This window comes from Diadema antillarum, unplaced genomic scaffold (genome assembly GCF_040938485.1).
Source record: "Diadema antillarum isolate AM-2024a unplaced genomic scaffold, OU_Dant_1.0 scf00000125, whole genome shotgun sequence".
In the NCBI taxonomy this organism is placed as follows: domain Eukaryota; kingdom Metazoa; phylum Echinodermata; class Echinoidea; order Diadematoida; family Diadematidae; genus Diadema; species Diadema antillarum.
The window spans coordinates 794,409-815,613 of NW_027271014.1; the positions used below are offsets into that span (position 1 = coordinate 794,409).

The 21,205-nt window shown below is 38.8% G+C and overlaps 1 protein-coding gene across 1 annotated transcript in view; it reads left to right on the top strand.

Annotated features, from left to right (window-relative positions):
- LOC139720269 (uncharacterized) overlaps positions 1-21,205 on the top strand; it is a 128,452-nt gene that overhangs the window by 70,048 nt on the left and 37,199 nt on the right. Inside the window, exons 21-39 of the mRNA XM_071631629.1 lie at positions 1,106-1,336; positions 2,769-2,900; positions 3,428-3,550; positions 4,955-5,112; positions 5,814-5,981; positions 6,385-6,573; positions 8,592-9,045; positions 9,719-9,925; positions 10,581-10,700; positions 11,983-12,182; positions 12,616-12,700; positions 12,959-13,177; positions 13,910-14,023; positions 14,487-14,738; positions 15,452-15,640; positions 18,359-18,540; positions 18,695-18,875; positions 19,251-19,376; positions 20,036-20,167. Of these exons, the coding sequence (XP_071487730.1) occupies positions 1,106-1,336; positions 2,769-2,900; positions 3,428-3,550; positions 4,955-5,112; positions 5,814-5,981; positions 6,385-6,573; positions 8,592-9,045; positions 9,719-9,925; positions 10,581-10,700; positions 11,983-12,182; positions 12,616-12,700; positions 12,959-13,177; positions 13,910-14,023; positions 14,487-14,738; positions 15,452-15,640; positions 18,359-18,540; positions 18,695-18,875; positions 19,251-19,376; positions 20,036-20,167 (3,462 nt within the window). The remainder of the gene's footprint in view (positions 1-1,105; positions 1,337-2,768; positions 2,901-3,427; positions 3,551-4,954; positions 5,113-5,813; positions 5,982-6,384; positions 6,574-8,591; positions 9,046-9,718; positions 9,926-10,580; positions 10,701-11,982; positions 12,183-12,615; positions 12,701-12,958; positions 13,178-13,909; positions 14,024-14,486; positions 14,739-15,451; positions 15,641-18,358; positions 18,541-18,694; positions 18,876-19,250; positions 19,377-20,035; positions 20,168-21,205) is intronic.

The following is a 21,205-nucleotide window of genomic DNA, read 5'->3' on the forward strand; positions in this document are numbered from 1 at the left end:
TGTATAACTCAATTCAAATGGACTTCCCTAACCTACCTAAATACTAGAAAGAAAGCACACACTCTGGAAAAGTGTGAACTCTGAAAAGAGGCTCTGAAGAACAGAGTCTATTCAAACGCCTAATCTTTCACCACTGGGTTTGCGATGAAAGGGACAAAACTCGGGATGTCAACCACCGGAGTGATAACAATGAAGGGATTATCAGATTAAGCCGAAATGAGCCTGATCTATTAAGACATTTGGTTCATGATTAATGCCAACTTTCAAAACTTCCTTTTTAAAGTTATTAGATTGAAAGTGAAGAGTGTACATAGGATCTCAAGAAATGAAAAGGGGCCTCTAATTCAACCTGATCGTATACTCTCCCCAAAAAAGTGGTTGTAGAAAAACTGCAAAAAACACACTTTCCCATTCGTGTTATGATCTCAAACTAAAGAATAATGTTGAAGAAAGGTAGCTCTTTCAGAAAATATGAAAAACTAAAACCGAATTGACCCATTTTACCTGTTCTGAGTTCCTCACCTAAAATCAAAGGGTGCAACTTTTTGTTTGTTTTGCGGTGCACAGTCACATAATATGTGGCAGGAGTTTAAGTAAAAGTATTAGTCTTTTTGGACAGTATAGACAAAGATACCAGATATGCAGAAACAGGCCATCCAGCTTTTGTCATTCCCCTCGTGGGTACGGTCAAAATCCACTGTCATCCCATTTCAGCATTCCAGATTCGGGAATGTCCTTCGGTAATTCATCATCATAGTTTTAAAACTTAATTGTAGACCTACATACTTCTGTTTAAATTACTATTCAAACTGTATTCAAAGTTTCCAAACATACGAATCACATCATGTGCTTTCAGCTGTTTTCACCTCGGGTCCTAAATGAAAAAATCCGTAAATTTGATTGCATTTTAAACAAAGAGGACTATACTGTAGGCCTAGATGGCATCATGTCGTTCGATATACATGAACTATACTACTATGCGTTAATGGCATTGTCCAAATCCTTTTACCGTCGCTGCTCAAGGTCCCTATTCAAAATCTCGGCTGTGGCATAAGGAAACTAAAGGTACCAAACTTGTATTCTTTCCTCCATCATGTCCTCACAGGTACGGCTTCGACACCACGATCTGCATGTTTATTCATCCCCCGGGACACGTCACCTGGAGCGATAAGGTGTACAACCGCCCAGTTCCGCGATGGACAGAATGCCATTCAGCTTTGCTTCTGCGCGTATGGGTATCAGCCTGCCTCGGTTATTTGCAACGATGGTAATTTCATCGATGGCGATTTTTACGAAGGTAGCGGCTTGCAAATCGACGCAGCACTTGTGTGTGAAGGTAGGCCTGTCACACGGCTATCTCGTTGCTATCGCATTTAGAAGATCACACAACAGCAGTCAAGTCTGCAATTACAAATTCCCTGACAAAAAAAAAATATTTCATGTTGTATATTGTTATATTTTCTTTTTACAAAAATCTGAATTTTAAGGTGAAGGCCTCATTTTATGAACCTTCAAAAATTCCTCTTTTTTTCTTGTTTAACTGTAATGTTATAGTTTACAATACGTTTTGCTAAAATGTAGTAAATAACTGACTGTTTTATGCTCTGACTTCAATTCCACTCGATCTGAAAATACATCGAAGACAAAATCGTGTAAATGAGAAACTCCTCAAAACTACGACAAACATGCCTCCAGAAGGCATCATTAGGAAAAGCTTGACCAACCAAGTAAACAATCAATTATTTCGTAAAATATCAATAATTGTTTTTTGGATATAAACTCCAAATTGTATTGTCCGAGAATGGAAATTCTTTTTGCCCAATTGATCGTGGGCCCGGCAGCCACTGAGCAGCGCCAGATTGACGTTGCTCTAACCTTTTCAACTGTTGAACGGCAAACAAGGTAGCAGCAACTCCCATCTTTTAACGTCTTTTGGTATGACGCGGCCGGGGTTTGAACCCACGACCTCCCGATTGTGAGGGCAGCCGCTCTACTCACTGAGCCAACACATCGGTATAAAGTATACAAAGTCCACGTATCATTCAGAATCATACAGTTTCCCTGTTACTCTCTGAAAAATCGTGTGAAAATACTCACTCTTGAAGGAGTGAATGCAAAAAAGAGTGAATTTAGAGTGAAACTCTTCATTTTCACTCGTTTTAGAGTGACCTTAGCGATCTCTCCAAAACCTTCAAGTGATCCTTGAGGTCACTCAAAAATGAGTGAAAATGAACATTTTCACTCAAGATTCACTCCGATTTCACTCTAGATTCACTCTTTTTTTGTATTCATTCCTACAAAAGTGAATATTTTCACTCGATCTTTTTAAAGAGTACGATTGACATGATTAAGAAGATATTTATGTTGATCCGTGTCTCCCTCTGCTCCAAATAGAAGCAAAATAAACTGTATCCTGAATGAGACAACATTACTTTTATATGTTACACACAGGATCTATCATCATAATTATGCTTAAACGAGTTGGGTTGAACATACCCCTAAACCTGCATTAAGGAGTGAAAAGGCATCTTTTGTTCGGTAGACAATAAACTGAAATCATATAGCATGTAGAACACCTATTTTTAACGTCAAAATAGTGTCCTTGTCCTACACAAAGAAATTTCACTTGTAATGACCATGCCGCAGTATTTACATCAATTCAAATAATTGTCAGGAATCATGTGGATCATTTTTCCCATAACCTTGGATAAAGTAACTACCAACTAGTTTCGTCAAGACGTTTGTACTTTTTTTATTTTTCATTGCAGATATCGATGAATGTGAAGGAAACAACACAAGTTGCGCCCCCGATAATGGAATCTGCACAAATCTGCCTGGTAGCTTCATATGTGGATGTGTCAATGGATACGAACTACACGATGATGGAAGGAACTGCACAGGTGACTTTCTGGTTTCTTTTTTATGCTTACTGTCCAGTACATCCACAATTATCGAATTGACGCATTTCAGTGTCTTACTCGGTCACAAATGAGTTAAGTTCTTTCTTCATCTGCGCTGCCGTATCTTGCTTGTTGCTCAAATTTAAACGACAAGACTTGATTGCTGTATTTCTACCAAATTTACTAACAAATGGGCTAGGTAGTATCCAAAAATATGCGCAACATAAATTCAATGAGTAAAGGTCTTTTTTAAAGTATTGTTTATGGTCATCAATTCGATACGTTCATAAAAAACACACTAATAGGGGTTTGTAATGTTAAAAGACATTGGTTTCCTGCCATTTACGATTTAACGAATATGTAAATGTACAATTTGTTTTATTCATACATAACTGACAAAAATCAGTCGAACAGAGCATACAAAATAATTAGTATCCTGACAATAATTGGCCTGTTCAAAACACATTCGTAATAGTTTGTACTTGTTTTCTTTCATTTCGAACGTTTGCACCGGCGATTATTTGAAGACATTGATGAATGCGTCAGAGGTCTGCATAATTGCGACGAAGATGCGACATGCATCAATAATCCCGGCAGCTTTCAATGTTTCTGCAATGACGGTTTTATTGGAGACGGTGTTGATTGCATAGGTACGTGCGTACGTCACTTCATCTTTTCTTCTGTGTTACTTTTGTTTTGTTGTTTTTCTTTCTTTCTTTCTTTCTTTCTTTCTTTTTTTTTGGGGGGGGGGGAGGGGTAAGGCTTTCCTCTAGTGTGCTTTATCCTTATGTAGATAGGTATTAGCAAAGTTGGCTACATGGATAGGCCTACAGGAATGCAAATAAATTAACATTTTTGATATAAACGTATGCCAAAGAGACTTTGTTAATGGAATGTATCATGGTGATTTTTTTCTTTTGATGAAAATCCCTCCTTCGCAGTAACTCACCGCTCAACCCGTTGTCTTTATGATGTAATCTTAGAATTGTTGTCGCGTGATAACAATCTTCAAAAAGAGTCATCTCTTTTATTTTGAATAGTTGTATTGAGTTCAACGAATGGGAAAGATTTCAAAGAACTATTTGTTATTGTTGTGTAGCACTAAATTCTTAGACATATTAAGTATACCTTTCCATCCATAAAAGCACGCGAATAGAATTATTCACATTAATCATATCATTGTTTTTCCAGTTCTCATCTGAGCAATGAACGCCGACATGTTTTTGTCGGAACTAAAACGAAATGATTTTAAGTGATGACATGAAATCCCAAAATTAGACGTGACTTTTTTTCCTATAGAAAATTTAAAAAAGTTCCAATATCTCACCGTCCGTTCCTATGGCCCACTTGCTTTTCATGATGAGTACCAAAAATTAGCAGATATATACTTTTTTTAGTGTACTGCTTACCATGTATTACTGATGTGTCTAAAGTTATCCTATCATTGGTGGTAATGTGTTTGTTTCTTCTGGAAAATTTCAAGTCACTTTGTGAAAGGAATGTGATAGAGCTATAGAAACAAAACTTGAAAGATAAATGGCATCTCTCACTCGATGGAAGAAAAATATCGAGTGGGTAAAGTTCGACGAATATTACTTTCAAACATTAGATCGGATGAGAATGATATAAGAAGCAATATGAAATTTGATTTACATCAATTCCATCGTCAACATGAATTCATGTCAAACTGTGGATTATCCCCTAGAAGTCCATTTCGATCTTATGTTTTGTTGAAATATAAGAATAACGAATAAGTGCACACCAGAGTCCATATGGTAACACGACATTTCCTCCTGCGACAATTGCTCCAGCCTTATTTTCTACAAGGACACAGCGTTAGAGTTGGGGTTGCGATATGGTCTCAAGTTTAGTTTGATGTGAGTATTAGGATTAGAGTTAGGATTATCTTTTTGGGTAGAATTTATGTTTGGCTTAGCGTGCAGATATTTCAGCGGAGTAACTGTCGCAGGAGCAAATGTCATGGAACCAACTTACCACAAGCTGGTGTCGATAAAAGTTTGGATGACGGTTTATGATTCCATTCTTTCCAACAGAGAACATCTATCTACCATATGGACCAGACGTCGGTGATGTCAATATTGTACCGCTCCCAGGCACATGTTTCTTCATTTTCTGCAGCTTCACTTATCATACCGTGTACTTGGACACAGGATTACCAATAGGAGATAATGGCCTCTATACCCACATTACTGTACGTGTCACTGCAGTTATCACTCTATGATTATTAATTCACAGCTCAATCTATTTTCTTTAACCCGTCATCTGCTGCAGGGGGACTCCAAAAGATAACTGTTTTACTGGAATATAAGAATGGTGATTGTGATGGGTTAGCAACTCTACTAATTATAAAGATAATCTGTACAGTCAACAGGGAATCTAAATCATTTTATCCAGGGCAATGTTGAGGGTGTATGATATCGATTTTTTTTTTTTCGGGGGGATAGTTTGTTGTTGTTGGGTTTTTTTTTGTGTGTGTGTTTTTGTTTGTTGTTGTTTTTGTTTTTTTTGGGGGGGGGGGGGGGGGTTGTCAGAGTTAGGGACATGATCTTGAAACTGAGCAGTATAAATTCTACCTGTCTACAAATTTGCAGTAAACTACATTTAACAAGCCGAAATGCCAATAGAAAGTGCTTGAGTGTGTGTGTTTGCGCGCGCGCGCTAGCGCGTTTGGTGTAGTGTGCATCTGTATGCATTGGAAAGGTTGTTGCTGCCGAGACGTTATGCATTCACACACACACAAAGGAAAACCAGTTTGGTTTTGGTTTTTATTTTGTTCAAAAGTCTTTAACTTTTTTTTTTTTTGCAAATGAAGTATTTTCATCTACTAACCTCTCTTTGTTTTGTTTTCGTCTTTATTTCTGTCGTCACGATTATCACGTTATACTTTTGCAGTTCACGTCAACCGGAGTCATTGAATTCTGGGACGCAAGCCCAAATTACGTATTCCAGTATGTCAATCCTTCACTCTACACCATATACAACGCCTATCAAAATCCGACGGTGTCGGTTTTCGGGGCGCCCGTTGATCTTACCATCGGAAGTCCAAGGATATATTTCCAGGTACTTGATTTTATTTTTTTTTTCAATTTAAGAGTCGCAAGATTATAAGAATCGTAAGATTTGCCCGCATATTACGTTCCTGTCATTGTACATTTGGTTTTGTCGACCACAGGTTAAAGATAGCATCATGTCTAAATATCATGCTGCGGTAATACACGATTTAAGATAGCTGTCGATGCATTTCTGTCTTTCAAGATTGTCACTGCACGCTTCGGATGTTCAAGTGTCGCATTAAACCTTCGTTCCCAAGAACATCTCACGAACCGCAAGAGTGTAGATTATAATCAAATCTCAAATCAACTACAACGCAATCGCCACATTCCATTCTCTCACTATATCTCTCACTCCATTTTGTCCGTCTCTTCCCTTTCTCCTCTTCTTTTGATCTTCCTGTTGTTGGTAGGAGTATGATGGACGAACCTCACCATCATCCAGTTTCTTCACTGTGCGAGATAATGTGGTATCGCAAATTCGCGAAGTGCTTAATCTACCCTCCGCCGATGTCTCGTCTCAAGCATTCTTCGACGGAATCTCTTACCTCCTCGTAATCACGTGGGAGAACGTGCAGCCTCCGGGTTCCGCTGGAGATGAGGTTCGTCTTCAGTTGACACCATTACACCCTGCAAAAAAATAAGCCAGATCACAGTTGGCACTAGTCTCGTGGCCTCTCCAACCACAGACTTTGCAAAACATGGAATAGTCTTCAAGAAGAGCAAATGAAACATGCATGCAGGAAGTGGTAATTTGCATGTCAATGCTGCATGAATGGCTTTTGTTAATGCTGTTAAAAAGACTCATGCACGTTTACCTGTAAATACCAATCTGCCCCTGATTTATCTAAAGGAGACCTCCAGATGATTTTCAGATTTGTACATTTGAATAACTATTAATTAGTCATACTGAAGACAGAGTTTCAGAATTTATGAAAAGTGGGATGAAGAATAAGAATATTTTCAAAATGTAAAACAAATTGCAATGAACAAGGATGATGACATGGCAGAGTCACCATAAGAATGCATGAGTTGGGGCTCAAGGAAGCAGAACAAAAGAAGAAGGCATGCATAGATTATACACAGGTGAACTCGCAAGCAAGTGGTATTGTAACGGAATTACATTGCTACATTTCTGAAATATGTGAACCTCCTATGTCATCATCCTTGTTCAGTGTAATTTGTTGAAGGTTTTTCAAAGTATTGTTTCTCTGATCAAGGACCATAATAAATTCCACAAATCCATACATGGAGTTTTCGATTTATGTACTACATGATGTGAAATCATGAAAATCGTCAGGAATGTCCCTTTAAAACACGGTTGTCATGAAGCCCCAACTAGGTTTCGACTACGTCATTCCAAATCCATTTCAAGAGAAGGTATGCCGTGACCTTTTTCTGCGCATGCTCAGATTGAAACTGTGAACTGACTTATAATTGTTCCTCCTAAATGACTGCCTCCCGAGTTTGATTTCCTATTATTGCATTAGGTAAAACTTCCGGAGTCAAATCGCAATGTTGACATTTTGCCGTACACGTGCACGTGTAGTGCAATTCTAACCTAGTCGATCGCGACGAAGAAGCTAGCGCTCAGAAATTCCCATCAACAAGAGTATGGAAAAGACAAATGCCGCTAGTAAAACAAAAAACAATCGCAATTATGGTCAAGGTGCGCGGCGCTACCACTTCCGGAAGTTACACCGTGCCTCCACGATGATCCCCACGAAGGCCGTTGTAAATTGGTCGAGGTATCTTCCCACGACCGTCGTGTGGACACAGGGTCGTGGTAAGAGAGTATGAATTTGAATTTTAATTGCTGCGCCATAAAATTTTACTCCGACTAGAAATACGTCTGAACATGGTTAGAGATAGGATAACTGAAAGGAGAAAGGAAAGGATAGGTCTGTCTGCTTTCATTAAAGTTTTACCCATTTTGAAGTTCAACTGTATATATGATTAGCAAGGCATGACAAAATATTTTCTTACTGAGGTACAGGTGAACAGTCAATACAGTTTATGGTCGGCTACATGATTAGGTAATAGATTATTATTTATGCGAAAGAATTTCGCGTATATAATCATACGTACTCATACTGTATAATCGACAATGTGAAAACGCTCAAATTTAACAGTGTGTGTGAAGATTATATCACACTGTCTTCAGTGAGTGTGTGTGTGTGTGTGTGTGTGTGTGTTGTGTTTGCAGAGATTTCACATTGTTGATACACATAGCGTTCACATTGTTTAAAACGCTTCAATTTATCACAGTGCCAAGAAATGTTATACAATGTTTCAAATTGTGTTGCTTTGTGTTCTTTCCAGCAGGGGTATCTCACGCACTTTTTGAGTTTTCATGTATGTTATGTGTATTAGATGATGCAGAAAAAGTTGCCTTTCTCTGTCGTTGCTTCCTAAGCCACCCTCGGTAGCACAGGATTTGGAAAGTGGAATTGCGCTCACTTGTGATCGTAGGCTATAATTATTAAAGTTATCATTCCGACCATGGAGCTACTAACAGAGTTAGTAGCTCCATGTTCCGACCATCAAAGACAACCTTACAAGTGACCGCACTACAGCAATTCTGTGGCATGTAGTACATAAAGTTTTCTTTTCTTTTCAGACAAGTACGTACCAAGCCATTCTCCTGACTAATGGTGTCCACACTGTAATACTACTGAATTTTCAAGAGGGCAGTATGATGTGGGAACCTAATCCGGAGGAGGACAAGCCGGCTCGGATAGGTTATAGCATCGATGGCAACTGGCGTAATGAGTTTCCAAGTACTGATGACTTGTTCAGGAGCTACCGACCTGACCAGCTTAACGGAACAACCGGTTTACTGGGAAGATACATATACCAACTGGATTCAAATCCTCCGTACTACATCAATCCGAGGGCGTACTGCTTAAATTGGTATAATTCGGAGCCAACACCTTCCCTCGATGGAGTGCAGCCGTGTCCGTGTTCATTGTTGCAAGCCATATTGGACGTCCGGTTCACGGGATGCAACTTTGCGCATGTTTCACAACAGCCGAACGTCCCGCCGGACCTTTTGCCAGGCTTCAACAGACCTTGTATGATATAGATCTCTACCCTTCTCCTTTCCAATTCCTATCTCTTTCTCTGTCTAATATTATGAATATGCCGCCAAGACAATGAATGATATGTAATTTTGTTTCTGTCTCTTATGTCGAGGGTGACGAGTTCAATTAATGGCATTGGGTCCACGTATTATAGTGTGAGTTGAGTTTAGTAAAGCTGAGTGGATAATGTTGTTTCAAATGAACTCCGTTGAGGTGAAGTGAAGTGAAGACAACTCTCCTATCTTTATCGAAACTTATCTCCTATCGAAACGGGGTTTTTTGTCATGAAAACCATGTAGATTTGTCTAGCGTTATTTGCTGTGGATAATAGCCGTAAAGAATTATGTATTTCTGTATTCCTTTACCTGAAAGACACATTCCAGCTTAATGGGTTCGCAAACGCAGCCCTCCAATACGTCGTTTTTAAAATATCGTTTTATTATCAAATACATTACCATCGCAACTCGTATGATCACACTACATGTTATGTGTTTGAGACAATACTATATACCTTAGAATGAAAAGAAAATAAAAGTATCATATGTTTAACTGATAAACGCATGTTTACTTCAGTAAACCAGCAGGCATTGTAGCTAACTACTTTATCACAAAGCTAAAATGATTTCTACCACTAATCTTTTTTTCCCTTTTGTTTCCATGACAGTCTCGTTCTACCTCCCCCTGTTTTTCCCTTTCGCTACGAGATGCGTGCAGCCGGTTTTCCCTCGCATCGGAAGTGGGGCATTCCGATGCACGTATTCACACTGGGGGCTATTCAGGGGATACTTCACCTTCTGGCTGTCCAGTCACTATCAATCGGAAATGCCAAGAAATGGGGTTTGGAGACAAGATCAGAGACTTAGGTGGATTTGTAAGTCCCTCCCCCTCCTCCTCCTCCTCCTCCTCCTCTCTTCCTCTATTCCTCCTTCTCCATCTCTCTTCCCCTCTCTCCCTCTCTCTCTTTCTCCAGAACAACAGGGGATAGAACAAAAGCAAATTATGGAATTCGTTGTTATAGTATAATGTGTTTCTATATGAGGTAAGATATACAAGAGTCGAATTTTTTCCGTTCTTTTTTGGTTCATCTATGGCTTGCCATTTGCCGAGAAAGACGCTATTTATTGAGCAAAAGCTAAGTTTATCACGATAACTTTAGTTTCCACTTGAAACTGAGTTTTTTTTTTTCATAAACAGAGTTTATCGATAAACTTAGTTCATCGCTTTAAAAAACACAGTTTCTCTCGAAAAGTTTGTCGACTGATAAACTGAGTTTATCGGGGATAAACTTATTCATATTCGGATTATTGGGCAAATGGCCCGCCATATTCGTCTGTGATCACACCTTTTATACTTCAATCACCCTAGAAAGTCCTATAGGAGAGCTATGCTGTAAGATATTACACAGAGAGATGACCTACCTAGCACAATGTTTGATGCGTGTATTAGATAATAATTATTACGGTTTATAAGGCGCCATACTTGGTTCTATTGAAGCCGTACGTCTTTCACATTTTCCTTTTGTACAGACGCCGACGTATTCCCAAGATATTTCTGCTGCAGTCGTTCACGCAGCGCTTCATTCTGCAATCTCTATGAAAGAAAAAGGCCACCGTCTCACTGTCGAAACTACAGACTTCCATTCTTAGGTACGTATTCCCGTGCAACTTTATTCCTTTCCTCTGTGATGCATCATCAGTTTAGACGAACTTCAGCGCTTCATAAGTAGGATCATTCTATGATGTTTTGTTACATGTGTTCATATTTCCTGTACAGAACTTTACCTTTTGGTAATGGCTTACCAAATAACTACAGTACATGACCGAGATTTTTTTTGGTTTTTTTTTGTTAAGAGAACCAAAATGCAAAGACCGTTATTTTGTATGTTTGCGTTTTCTTTGTTTGTTTGTTTGTTTGGTTTTTTTTTTTTTGAAATACACGTCTGAAATAACGACAGCAATGCTAAGTTAAATTGTGATTATAATAACCTTTTGGATACTGCTTGTATTGATTTCATGATCTTGTTGGTGGTGATTTTTATACGTAATGGAGAAGGCACGAACCTTGGTACTCCTTGATCAAAATGCGGTACCCCGCAAGTGGATTGCGCAGTAGTCGGATCCCGCCTAGATGTAATCATTTTACCATTACACACACACACATATACACACATACACACACACACACACACACACACAAGGGTTCTACCCTCCCTGCACACATGCACACACCATAACGTTAGCAAGTGAAACTTTTCGATGTCAGGGTGGATAGGGCATGGGAGGATATGAGATGGTTGGGTTAGGTATGATCAGCATCGGAATCAATACCTCGTAAAAGACGGGAGTTTTTATCATGATGGTAGTGATATCAATGCATGCGTTTATATTTTTTTTCTCATGTTCAAACTGATCGCCATTTAGACGATGAATGTAAAGAAATAGGTAAAATGTTCACGGAATATCATTTGAATGACTGCTATCTGAAGATATACCTGACGGTACGTCCTCATATACGATAACACAGCTACAACCGCTTTACCAGTCTAATTCAATTCAATTTATTTATTTTCATTCTTCTTTTTCCCACAAAACACAACATAAGATGAATTAGGAATTGCATCATAAACACAACATTTGCCTTTGCAATAGAATAATGACGAGTTCAGAATTATTATTCAGAATTCAGATCAATGACGGCTTGTATTCACACTCTTACACAAACACACACAGTCTTTTAAGACAGCCATAGCCATATTTTCTGTTGAACGTATCGAGTTTTTGTTCAAATTGATGATGAAGGAGTAAAAACGGTAAGCACTGTCATTCTTAAGTATGCAATGGTGACAAATACATTGTCTCGGAAAAGGGGCGTAAGTTCTACACATTGGTATACAAGAAAACTGTCATTGTTTGAATTGATTCCCTTCAGCTTGGTTTTTCGGTGATCCTCACATAAATACACTCGACGGGAAATCATACACCTTCAACGGCCTGGGAGAATATGTCATGCTGGAGTACACCAACGGCGACCCGTTTCAGCTTCAGGCGAGGACCGGGAAAGCGGTTGGAGAAAGAGATAACTCCGGAACAGTCTTCATAGGCTTTGCTGCCACTCAAGGAATTACAACTGTAATTATGAAATCCTAACGTGTCTTTATCATTTGCACCTGTTCCAAGCGACAATGTTCCGTTTCACTTTCTATCTTTAGTCTCAAATCCTTACGAAAATGCATAGTATATCTTGCAGGAAGAAACACGCAAGTTTTGTTATATGCAGTGACAAAGTAGGATGTTGATTCTTCTATATTTGTTAAATATCATTTGTGGCTAATAAGTACGCATCAACAACAAGAATAGGATTAACGGTATGGGGTAAATTGTTACAATTTTATATTGTTTCTCTCGGTCGTTTTCTTTTCAGAGAGTTAAATCACAAATGATCTATACCAACGGTTGCCAAAGTTTTTAGCTGTCGTTGACTGATATTGTCATGTCTTTGCGTTCTTCAAGTCATCTTACAGTGTCTTATTCATTTTTTGTTTTATGGTCGAACTTTTGACAGCTTCAAGTAACCCTCAACGCTAATCGGACGGAGATGCAGGTCAAAGTGAATGATTCAAGCGTGGATCTTGAAACTCTGCGAGAAGGTAGGGCTTCAGACAACAATATTGAAACTTGTTTATACTTGGACGACAGCATTTGACCGCATTAGACAGAAAAAAAAAAATCAGTATGAAGTACGCATTATGTAAATTAATGTGTAAAACAGCGTGTTAATTGCTAAGACTGCGAAAACAAACACAATTACCATAGTCAATATCATTATCCCCTTCACTATCGTCGCAGTTGTTATAGAGATACAACTATTCTTAACATGAATTTCTAATTTCTTGCCTTTCTCACAGAAGGGTACGATTCGGCTGATGAACTGTTTGCCTTATCAGTCGACAATGATAACACCACCGAAAGTGGGGCGACCAATGGCACGGACATCACGGCTGTCTTCTTGAGTCCAACGCAAATCCTGTCTTCGTTTAAAGTCACATTTCAAAACGGAATACTGGATTTAACAATGTACGGGCCTTCGGAGTATGCAGAGCTTGGTGTTGGACGAGGTTTACTTGGTATGTCAGCATTGACCATTTTCGTTTACATTTTTCAGGCAAAAACAACCGTTAGGGACGCAACAATAATTTTGACACAATTCCTAAAGGGTTCTGCACTAAATAGGTACGCTCTTATATATTTTTTTCCTTATTAGACATGTCGTTCGTTTAAGTCTTAGAGACTAAGCTGTGCAAAATGAAGCTATAGATGATAATATGCGCCAAGTAAGAAACACATTATAAGTCTGATCAAGACCAGCACTCGACAAGAGTACTTTGATACAAAAATGTATAGACGGTCTCCTGACTTTCAGTGATTCCCGAGAGTGACTATGACTGAGAATATTAGGGAAAGCAACATTACCTATATTCATCGTGTTCATATTTATCTTTTGCGGACAAGTTACAGATATGTTATAGCACCATAGATTTCTGTATCTGCATATGAAATATATGATATGAAAAAAGATATGAAAATCTGAAGAAAAAAATATGATAATCAACGACAATCTTCGGATGTCGCGAAAAATCGGAGGGAGGTGAGAGGAGCTTACTGAAGGTAATTTTCCAGCAAAGCATGTAATTTGGCCCTATAGCTACTAAGATTTTAGCGGGAAAAATCAACTACACAAAGACGTAACACTTCATGTGATCAGGACCGGTGCTTCCCTGCATGCGATGGTATGAGAATTGTCAAAGAAGCCAACAGGCATTTTACTGACAAGAACAACGTATTACTGTTTTTCATAGGTTTGTGGAACGGCGATCCATCCGACGACTTTCTACTTAGGAATGGAACCATTCTGCAACCGGAGGAAGGCAAGAACCTTTCAGAGGCGGAAATCTTTGAGTTTGGAAAATCATGTGAGTCGTCACTGCATTGTCTCTTACAACCTTACTCAGCTTGAACTAACTTTTACGCCAAAAAGCTACTTTTGTGGAAGTAGTTAAAAGATCTGGTATCATCGGAACACCGTGGATTCGAGAATCCCCGTAACGAATATTGTATACAGCTCTATCACTATTCTCTAAGTATTAAGCATACATGCAGCAAAAAAAAAAAACAAAACAAAACAAAACAAATCAACCGTTATCGATAAGCGTACGCTTTGAGGCACATATACAAGTGGCTGGCGGACGCCATTCATGGTTTTCGATAGTGGATACGGCCTAGGTAACACAACACAACTTTGCAAAATCTTTCGACATTCACAGTAATCTGAAATTCATCCTTCTATGTTCACTTGCTTCCTTTAAGATTACTTCCATCTTTTTGTTCTAAATTTTGGTTGTTCACTTTTTTGCATTTTGATTCTTGTCAATGTAGGGACAGTCAGTGCAAATGAATCGTTGTTCGATTACGGAAACAACTCGTGGAATGATTACAACGACCCTGACTTCGTCCCCCTGTTTTTGGACGAACTCCTAGCTGACGCGACAACAGAGGAAAGGAACGCTGCCCTAGAATTGTGTGGAGACGATAGGTCGTGTCTCTTTGATTACTTAGCGGTGGGGCCGGAGCTTGGCGCAAACTCGTTGGATATTGGTGCCAAACGGGAGGCAGACGAGCAAAGTCTTAGTAAGGGACAAAGTAGATTTGTCACTGCTCCCAAAAGCAATGATTTTACGTTGACTTACAAGTCAGACTAACAGAAGACAGCTTCTTTCGATTTCTAATTGAGACGATGATACATTTTTTTTTTCTTTTTTAAGAAGTGTTGTTGTGAAATAACTTTGTAAACCTATTTTGGCAAAAATGCACCTTGCATTTACATTGAATTTTCAGGCAACTGAAAAAAGCAGCACCGCCGATTGTCTCATACCCACTTTGTATATATGACAAGTTATACTGTACTTGATAGTGACGACATCCTGAATCAAGTTTGCTTTTCACTATAAGATTTCCCTGTTTTTCCCGACAGCTGAAATGAGATTAAAGACATTAATATAAAATTCACATGAGAAGTTTTCATTGCAGAACGAGTTATCTTTATTCTAATTTAGTTGAGATATTTATGATTGAAGCTGCTAAAAAACAGATTATGAAAGCAAGTAAGGAATATTTCTAGTTATAATTTCAAAAAATGTTCCTTGTTATGTTAGAAGTGAGGTATTATGAGAAAGTTTATACATAGTGTATTTCGTTCTAAATGATAATGGACTTGATTTTAAAAATGAAGCTTAGCCCTTTTTTACCATGAAACTCCATACACAGTGTATATATATATATATATATATATATATATATATATATCACTACTTTCATCTTCATTATTTTGTTCTCCAAATCAGATAATTTTCCCCCGGAAATCACGGACATACAAGAGCTAAGCGCTACGGGGGCGTTGATGGCCAACAATACTCTACACGTCGTAGTAGGAGAAACCTATGTCCTTCTGATCACAGCTTTTGATCCAAACAATGACACCATCACGTTTTCACTGAACGGCACCGCTCCGCAGAATTCGTCCATTGATGATGGTCAGGTTCTCATAATGAATACTTTTTTTCGTCAACATAGTTTATTTTGAATTGTTGTGCATAGTTTCCTAGAATTGTTTTAACTTGATTTTACTTCCGTATAAGATGAGATGTAATTAGATCATTTTTGTTGTCCACTCGCTGCTCTGTTGAGAAAATTATGATTGCATTATCTTAGTGCATCATTATGGGATAACTTTTTTTTTTGCCTTGTCAAACATTCAACCAGCACAGCTGAAAAATGAGGAACAAATAAAGAGCACTACATACAGCTGAAGTTATGCGTTTTTGCTGCTTTATCCTTCATTTTTTGGAAATGTATCATCGAAGCGCAGCGTCAGAGTAGAGATTATTACAATTGAAATCAAACCGTCTTGCGGACACTTTTGGAGAAATCTGTGGAAAAATTTTCAAACCAAAAAGTAAGAAGATACGTTGTTTATTCATATAAATGGCAAAAGAAAAATATTGTAACTTAATATTCTCATTTACTGAAAATCTAAGCGCTTGGTACGGTGTGGGAGGGAGTGTTCCCAACTTACACGAGGAATTAAGCATTAAGTGATATTTTTGCATTTGCAAGAATTCAAATTCTTCAATCTGGGGTACACCTTGGTTAGAATATTTCCAAATAAAAAAGTAAAATGACCAAATTTCTGATACCTTCGTATTCATAGTTGTGTGTGTGTGTATGTGTGTGTTTGTGTGCGTTACAGCTTATTGCGCTTGCAGAATATCAAATGCCTCTATATCGCCAATTTTGTAAAGTAATCCTTTTCTTTCCTCATATTTCCGAGGATTGAAGTTGCTGTTTATTCTGCTAATCGGCCAAATTGATTGTCTCGTCCACCGGAGGTGAAGGCGAAACTAATCCAAATGGCGTCCGTCCAAATGGAGATCGAAATGGCGTCCGTCCGTCCGTCCGTCGTCCGTCCGTCGTCCGTCCGTCGTCCGTCACAAACGTTAAAGTTTACCTGCAAGACTCTCTTATGATGCATAACTTGGCAACTATTACAGCAAAAGCAGCCACACTTGGGTGATAGAAGCACTAGGGGTATCTTCATGTTATGGTCTTGTCGGAGGTCATGTGATGATGTCGAAGGTCATTTGAGGTCATATATTAAAGAGTATGTGCAAGACTCTCTTTTCTATGTTTAAGTTTACCTGCAAGACTCTCTTTTGACAAATAACTTCACAGAGCTACCAAGTCTCACGCATTCTGCGTGAGACTCAAGCATTTAGGGGCCATCTCACGATCTCACGCATGGCACCCATTTTTCTCACTCATCGGGAGAAGTCTGCAACTTGGGCCTATAATAATGAGCATAGCTAAAAAAGATGAAAGTGATAGTTACAAATGAAGGTAAATTCCCTTTTGTCTTTCAAAATAAGTAAAAAAAAGTCACTTAAGTATGCACCTGATCGCACCATGAAGAGCTAAAAATTGAAAAAGCTCCCTACAGTGGGAGGCCACAGGGAAACCCCCCTCCCACACCATCGCTCGCGCGCTCATTCGCATGTCGAGATGCCGAATCATGAAAATCTCACTCATAAAATTGTTTTGAACTTGGCATCCCTGACTTCACATAAATTGCTTGGATTACAACCTAACTTGGGTCATAGATGCACTGGGGGTACCTTCATGTTATGGTGCCGTTGGAGGTCACAGGATAAGGTCAAAGGTCATTTGAGGTCGTACGTTAAAGTTTACTTGCAAGCCTCTCTTATCGCACGTAACTCGACACATGTTGCTATAATGGCAATCAAACTTGGGTGATGGATGCACTGGGGGTACCTTCATGTTATGGTGCCGTAAGAGGTCACATGATAAGGACAAAGGTTATTTGAGGTCATACGTTAAAGTTTACTTGCAAGACTCTCTTATCACATGTAACTCAGCACATGTTGCTACAATGGCAATCAAACTTGGGTGATGGTAGCTGTCTCTTGGGAAGTTGAAGGTTACCACAAGGTCAAAGGTCACAGACAGGGGTCAACGAACTTTTAGGGCCCAATGTTAAGTTTTTAGGGCGCATTTCGTTTATGGCTCATAACATTTGATCCCTTTGTCCGTTTGTGACCAAACTTGGATGGAAGATGTCCCTTGGGGAGGTGAAGGTCGTCACAAGATCAAAGGTCACAGACAGAGGTCAACAAACTTTAAGGGCCCAATGTTATGTTTTTAGGGCGTGTTTTGATTGTGGCTCATAACTTTTGATCCCTATGTCCGTTTGTGACCAAACTTGGATGGTAGATGTCCCTTGGGGAGTTAAAGGTCATCACAAGGTCAAAGATCACAGAAAGGGGTCAACAAATTTTTAGGGCCCAATGTTAAGTTTTTATGGCGCGTTTCGATTGTGGCTCATTACTTTTGATCCCTTTGTCCGTTTGTGACCAAATTTGGATGGTAAATGTCCCTTGGGGTGTTGAAGGTCACCACAAGGTCAAAGGTCATAAGCAGGTCAATTAACTTCTGGGAGTTACAAAAATGTTAATTCCTTGTACGCGAATGGGCGAGACACAATTTGGCACTTGTTTTGTTTAATTTTCCGATTTCATACAGATTCGATTACTTTAAGCAGCTCTACCCAGTCTGTCCAATACCAGCTAAGCAATAAACTATGCTCTTTTATACAATGTGATGAAAAGCTCTTACAAAATAAATATGTAATTTTTTGACTGATGTATTCTATATGTCAATCCCGTATGATCACCCAGATGGTCGCCTTGTCTGGACTCCAGCAAACACGGACAGGATTACTTTGGACGTGGTGGCCAGTGACGGATTGGTCCAATCCTCAGTCTCAATCCTTGTCAAGGTCTGCCTGTGTGAAAACGATGGCATTTGTGACTTTGAAACCGAAGCCGAGGGGGAAGATCTCATCGAGAACAGATTTGCCGTGAGTAAATCTACTAAAGCAGCGAAACTGACGAACGAAGTCGTTGCTCACAAGCCCAAGCATTGCCTATATTGATAGGTAGAAACTGTTTTTGGTCTCAGTCCACAAAGATAACATTAGAATTAACACGTGACATTCTGACTTCTTGTTCTAGGTGGTCACGTGCAACTGCACGGCCGGCTGGTCTGGAGACCACTGTCAGCTCGATATAGACTCGTGTGCAGGAGACCCGTGCTTCGAAGGCGTGATCTGTATCGACCAAAGCCCCCCAAGCACTGAGCCCAGCTGTGGGAACTGTCCGCCCAATCTAATCGGTGATGGATTCAACTGCTACGGTAATACCCCCGAATGGTTTACGAAATACATACAAATGATTTTATACGAAGAGAATGCAGAATACACAGACATGCGTTTTGTTTTGTTTTGTTTTGTTTTTGTCCATACGTTTTGGTTGGATGTCTGTACGACTGCTCTTCTGCAAAAAGATGGCCCTCGGAGGCGAATCGAGTTTAAAACGCCTTCAGTATCTATGGAGTCTCCTTTTCTTCATGTGAACCTGAAGAGGAGATAATCCGAACAATTTTGAAATGTATGATGTTGTCACTTTTATGATAGCGACGTACATAATGATAACAGTTTTGCTAACTACTGAGGACATGTAATATCATGCCTCAGATGACGTATTCTCTATGTTTGGTTGTTTCCAACAGACCTAAATGAATGCTCCAATCAAACACTCAATGACTGCGAACAGATATGCGAGAATACTTTGGGTTCGTATCAGTGTCTGTGTTATGACGGGTATACATTGAATCTGGATAGACGGACGTGCAGAGGTATGTACCTTAGGAAACAATGACATTTATACCGCCTCTCACTTTCTAAATTTCAATCACTTCTGATAATGTCACTATATTTGTTACAAATCATGCTCATTGTAAGTCCTTGACTACTTCTTTGGTTGAAATGAATTAAAGTTCCCTGTTTGTTGCTTTTTTTTCATTCCCTCTGAAGATTTCAAAATGTTAAAACGCATTAAAAATAGTCAAATGCAGCGCCAGGTACAGGTTTAGTTGACGCAAAGTGTCACATTACTCTGAAAAGTAAACACAAAGATGATTAATGTACATAAAACAGATATCGTATCAAAATTCATCTTGCAGTGATTGGTTGAAAAGGTTTCACGTGACCATCTGTATTTTCAACTGCGCCCCTCGGTAAATAGTGTTATTTGGAGTCACATCTGCCCATAATTTTAACCAGGAACTTTCAAGACAAAATATATTTGTATGATATTGTAGGCCTATAATAATGAAGTATGAAAGAAAATATTTGATCTGTTTTCTTTTCTAGTCATATTCATAATAATTATAGGACGTGGGAACACAATCGTATGTGTACTGTGATGGATGCACCACATTTCTTGGACGGATTTTGAAGAATTCGCTTACCGACAAGAGTATAATAATTATTTGTTGTCATTATGTGCCGACAGATATCGATGAATGTGTATTGGATATGCATAACTGTGGAAACAACAGTGTGTGTGTTAATACAGCCGGGTCCTTCAACTGCTCTTGCATTCCTGGATACCAGGGAATCGGAGGAAACGAGGCTTCTTGTGAAGGTAACATACTATAGTATTTGCTATTTTAGAACGGATGAACTCAGGGCTGTGTTCTATGTATGCCGAAGTGCATGTGAATGCTGAAACCAACGAATCATGGGATCGATGTAATACAGTTTCATGCTAATCTTTTTTTACACAGAAAGTTCAAGAATCAATATGACCCCCTGTATAACGTCATGACATAGATTTTTTATAATCTTAACTAAATAAGTTTGATACTTACGATTTCATATTTTCTCGAGATGAAAAGCAGAGTCTTAATAGTTCAAACACTAACACAAAATCTAACTTTTGTCGAGTTGAATTGACATGTATTTCACACATGGTTTTAAGGATATTTATGCATTTTGATTACACTTAATGTTCGATTATGTTATTGTAAATTTCATATTATATTGCCATTCTGTCCTCAACACAAACTTGATACATATGTGACCGTGCACCTCAAAACGAACATAAAGTCGCACACACTGATTTTGCGTGAGGACTGAAAATAAGTGAAATGGGTCAACCTAGCCGAACTTGACTTTTTCATATTTTCTGAAAGAGCGGGTCTTCTTTTACATTATGTTAAAATTTGGTATCATAAAACGGGCAGGAAAGTGTTTTTTTTTTAGCAGTTTATCTCAAACATTTTTGGTAGAATAGTGTGATTAGGTGTGTCTTTAGAATCCCTTTTTCATTTCTGAAAAACCTTGTCCACACTCTTCACTTCCAACTCTAAGAACTTTTGAAAGGATAGTGCTACTGCTTTGAAAGTTGGCATTAATTATGGACAGAATGTGTTAATGAGGCATACTTAATTTCATTTTAATCTGATAATCCCTTCATTGTTGTTTCTCTGGTGGTTTACTTCCTGTTTTTTGTCCCATTCATTGCACAGCCAGCACGGTTTTGTAAAGATTAAGCGCTTGAATAGACACTGTACTTCAGAGCCTCTTTTCTCAGTTCACACTTTTCCTGAGTTTGTGCTTTCTTTCCAATATTTAGATAGGTTAGGAGAGTCCATCTGATTTGAGTTATACATCATTTTAA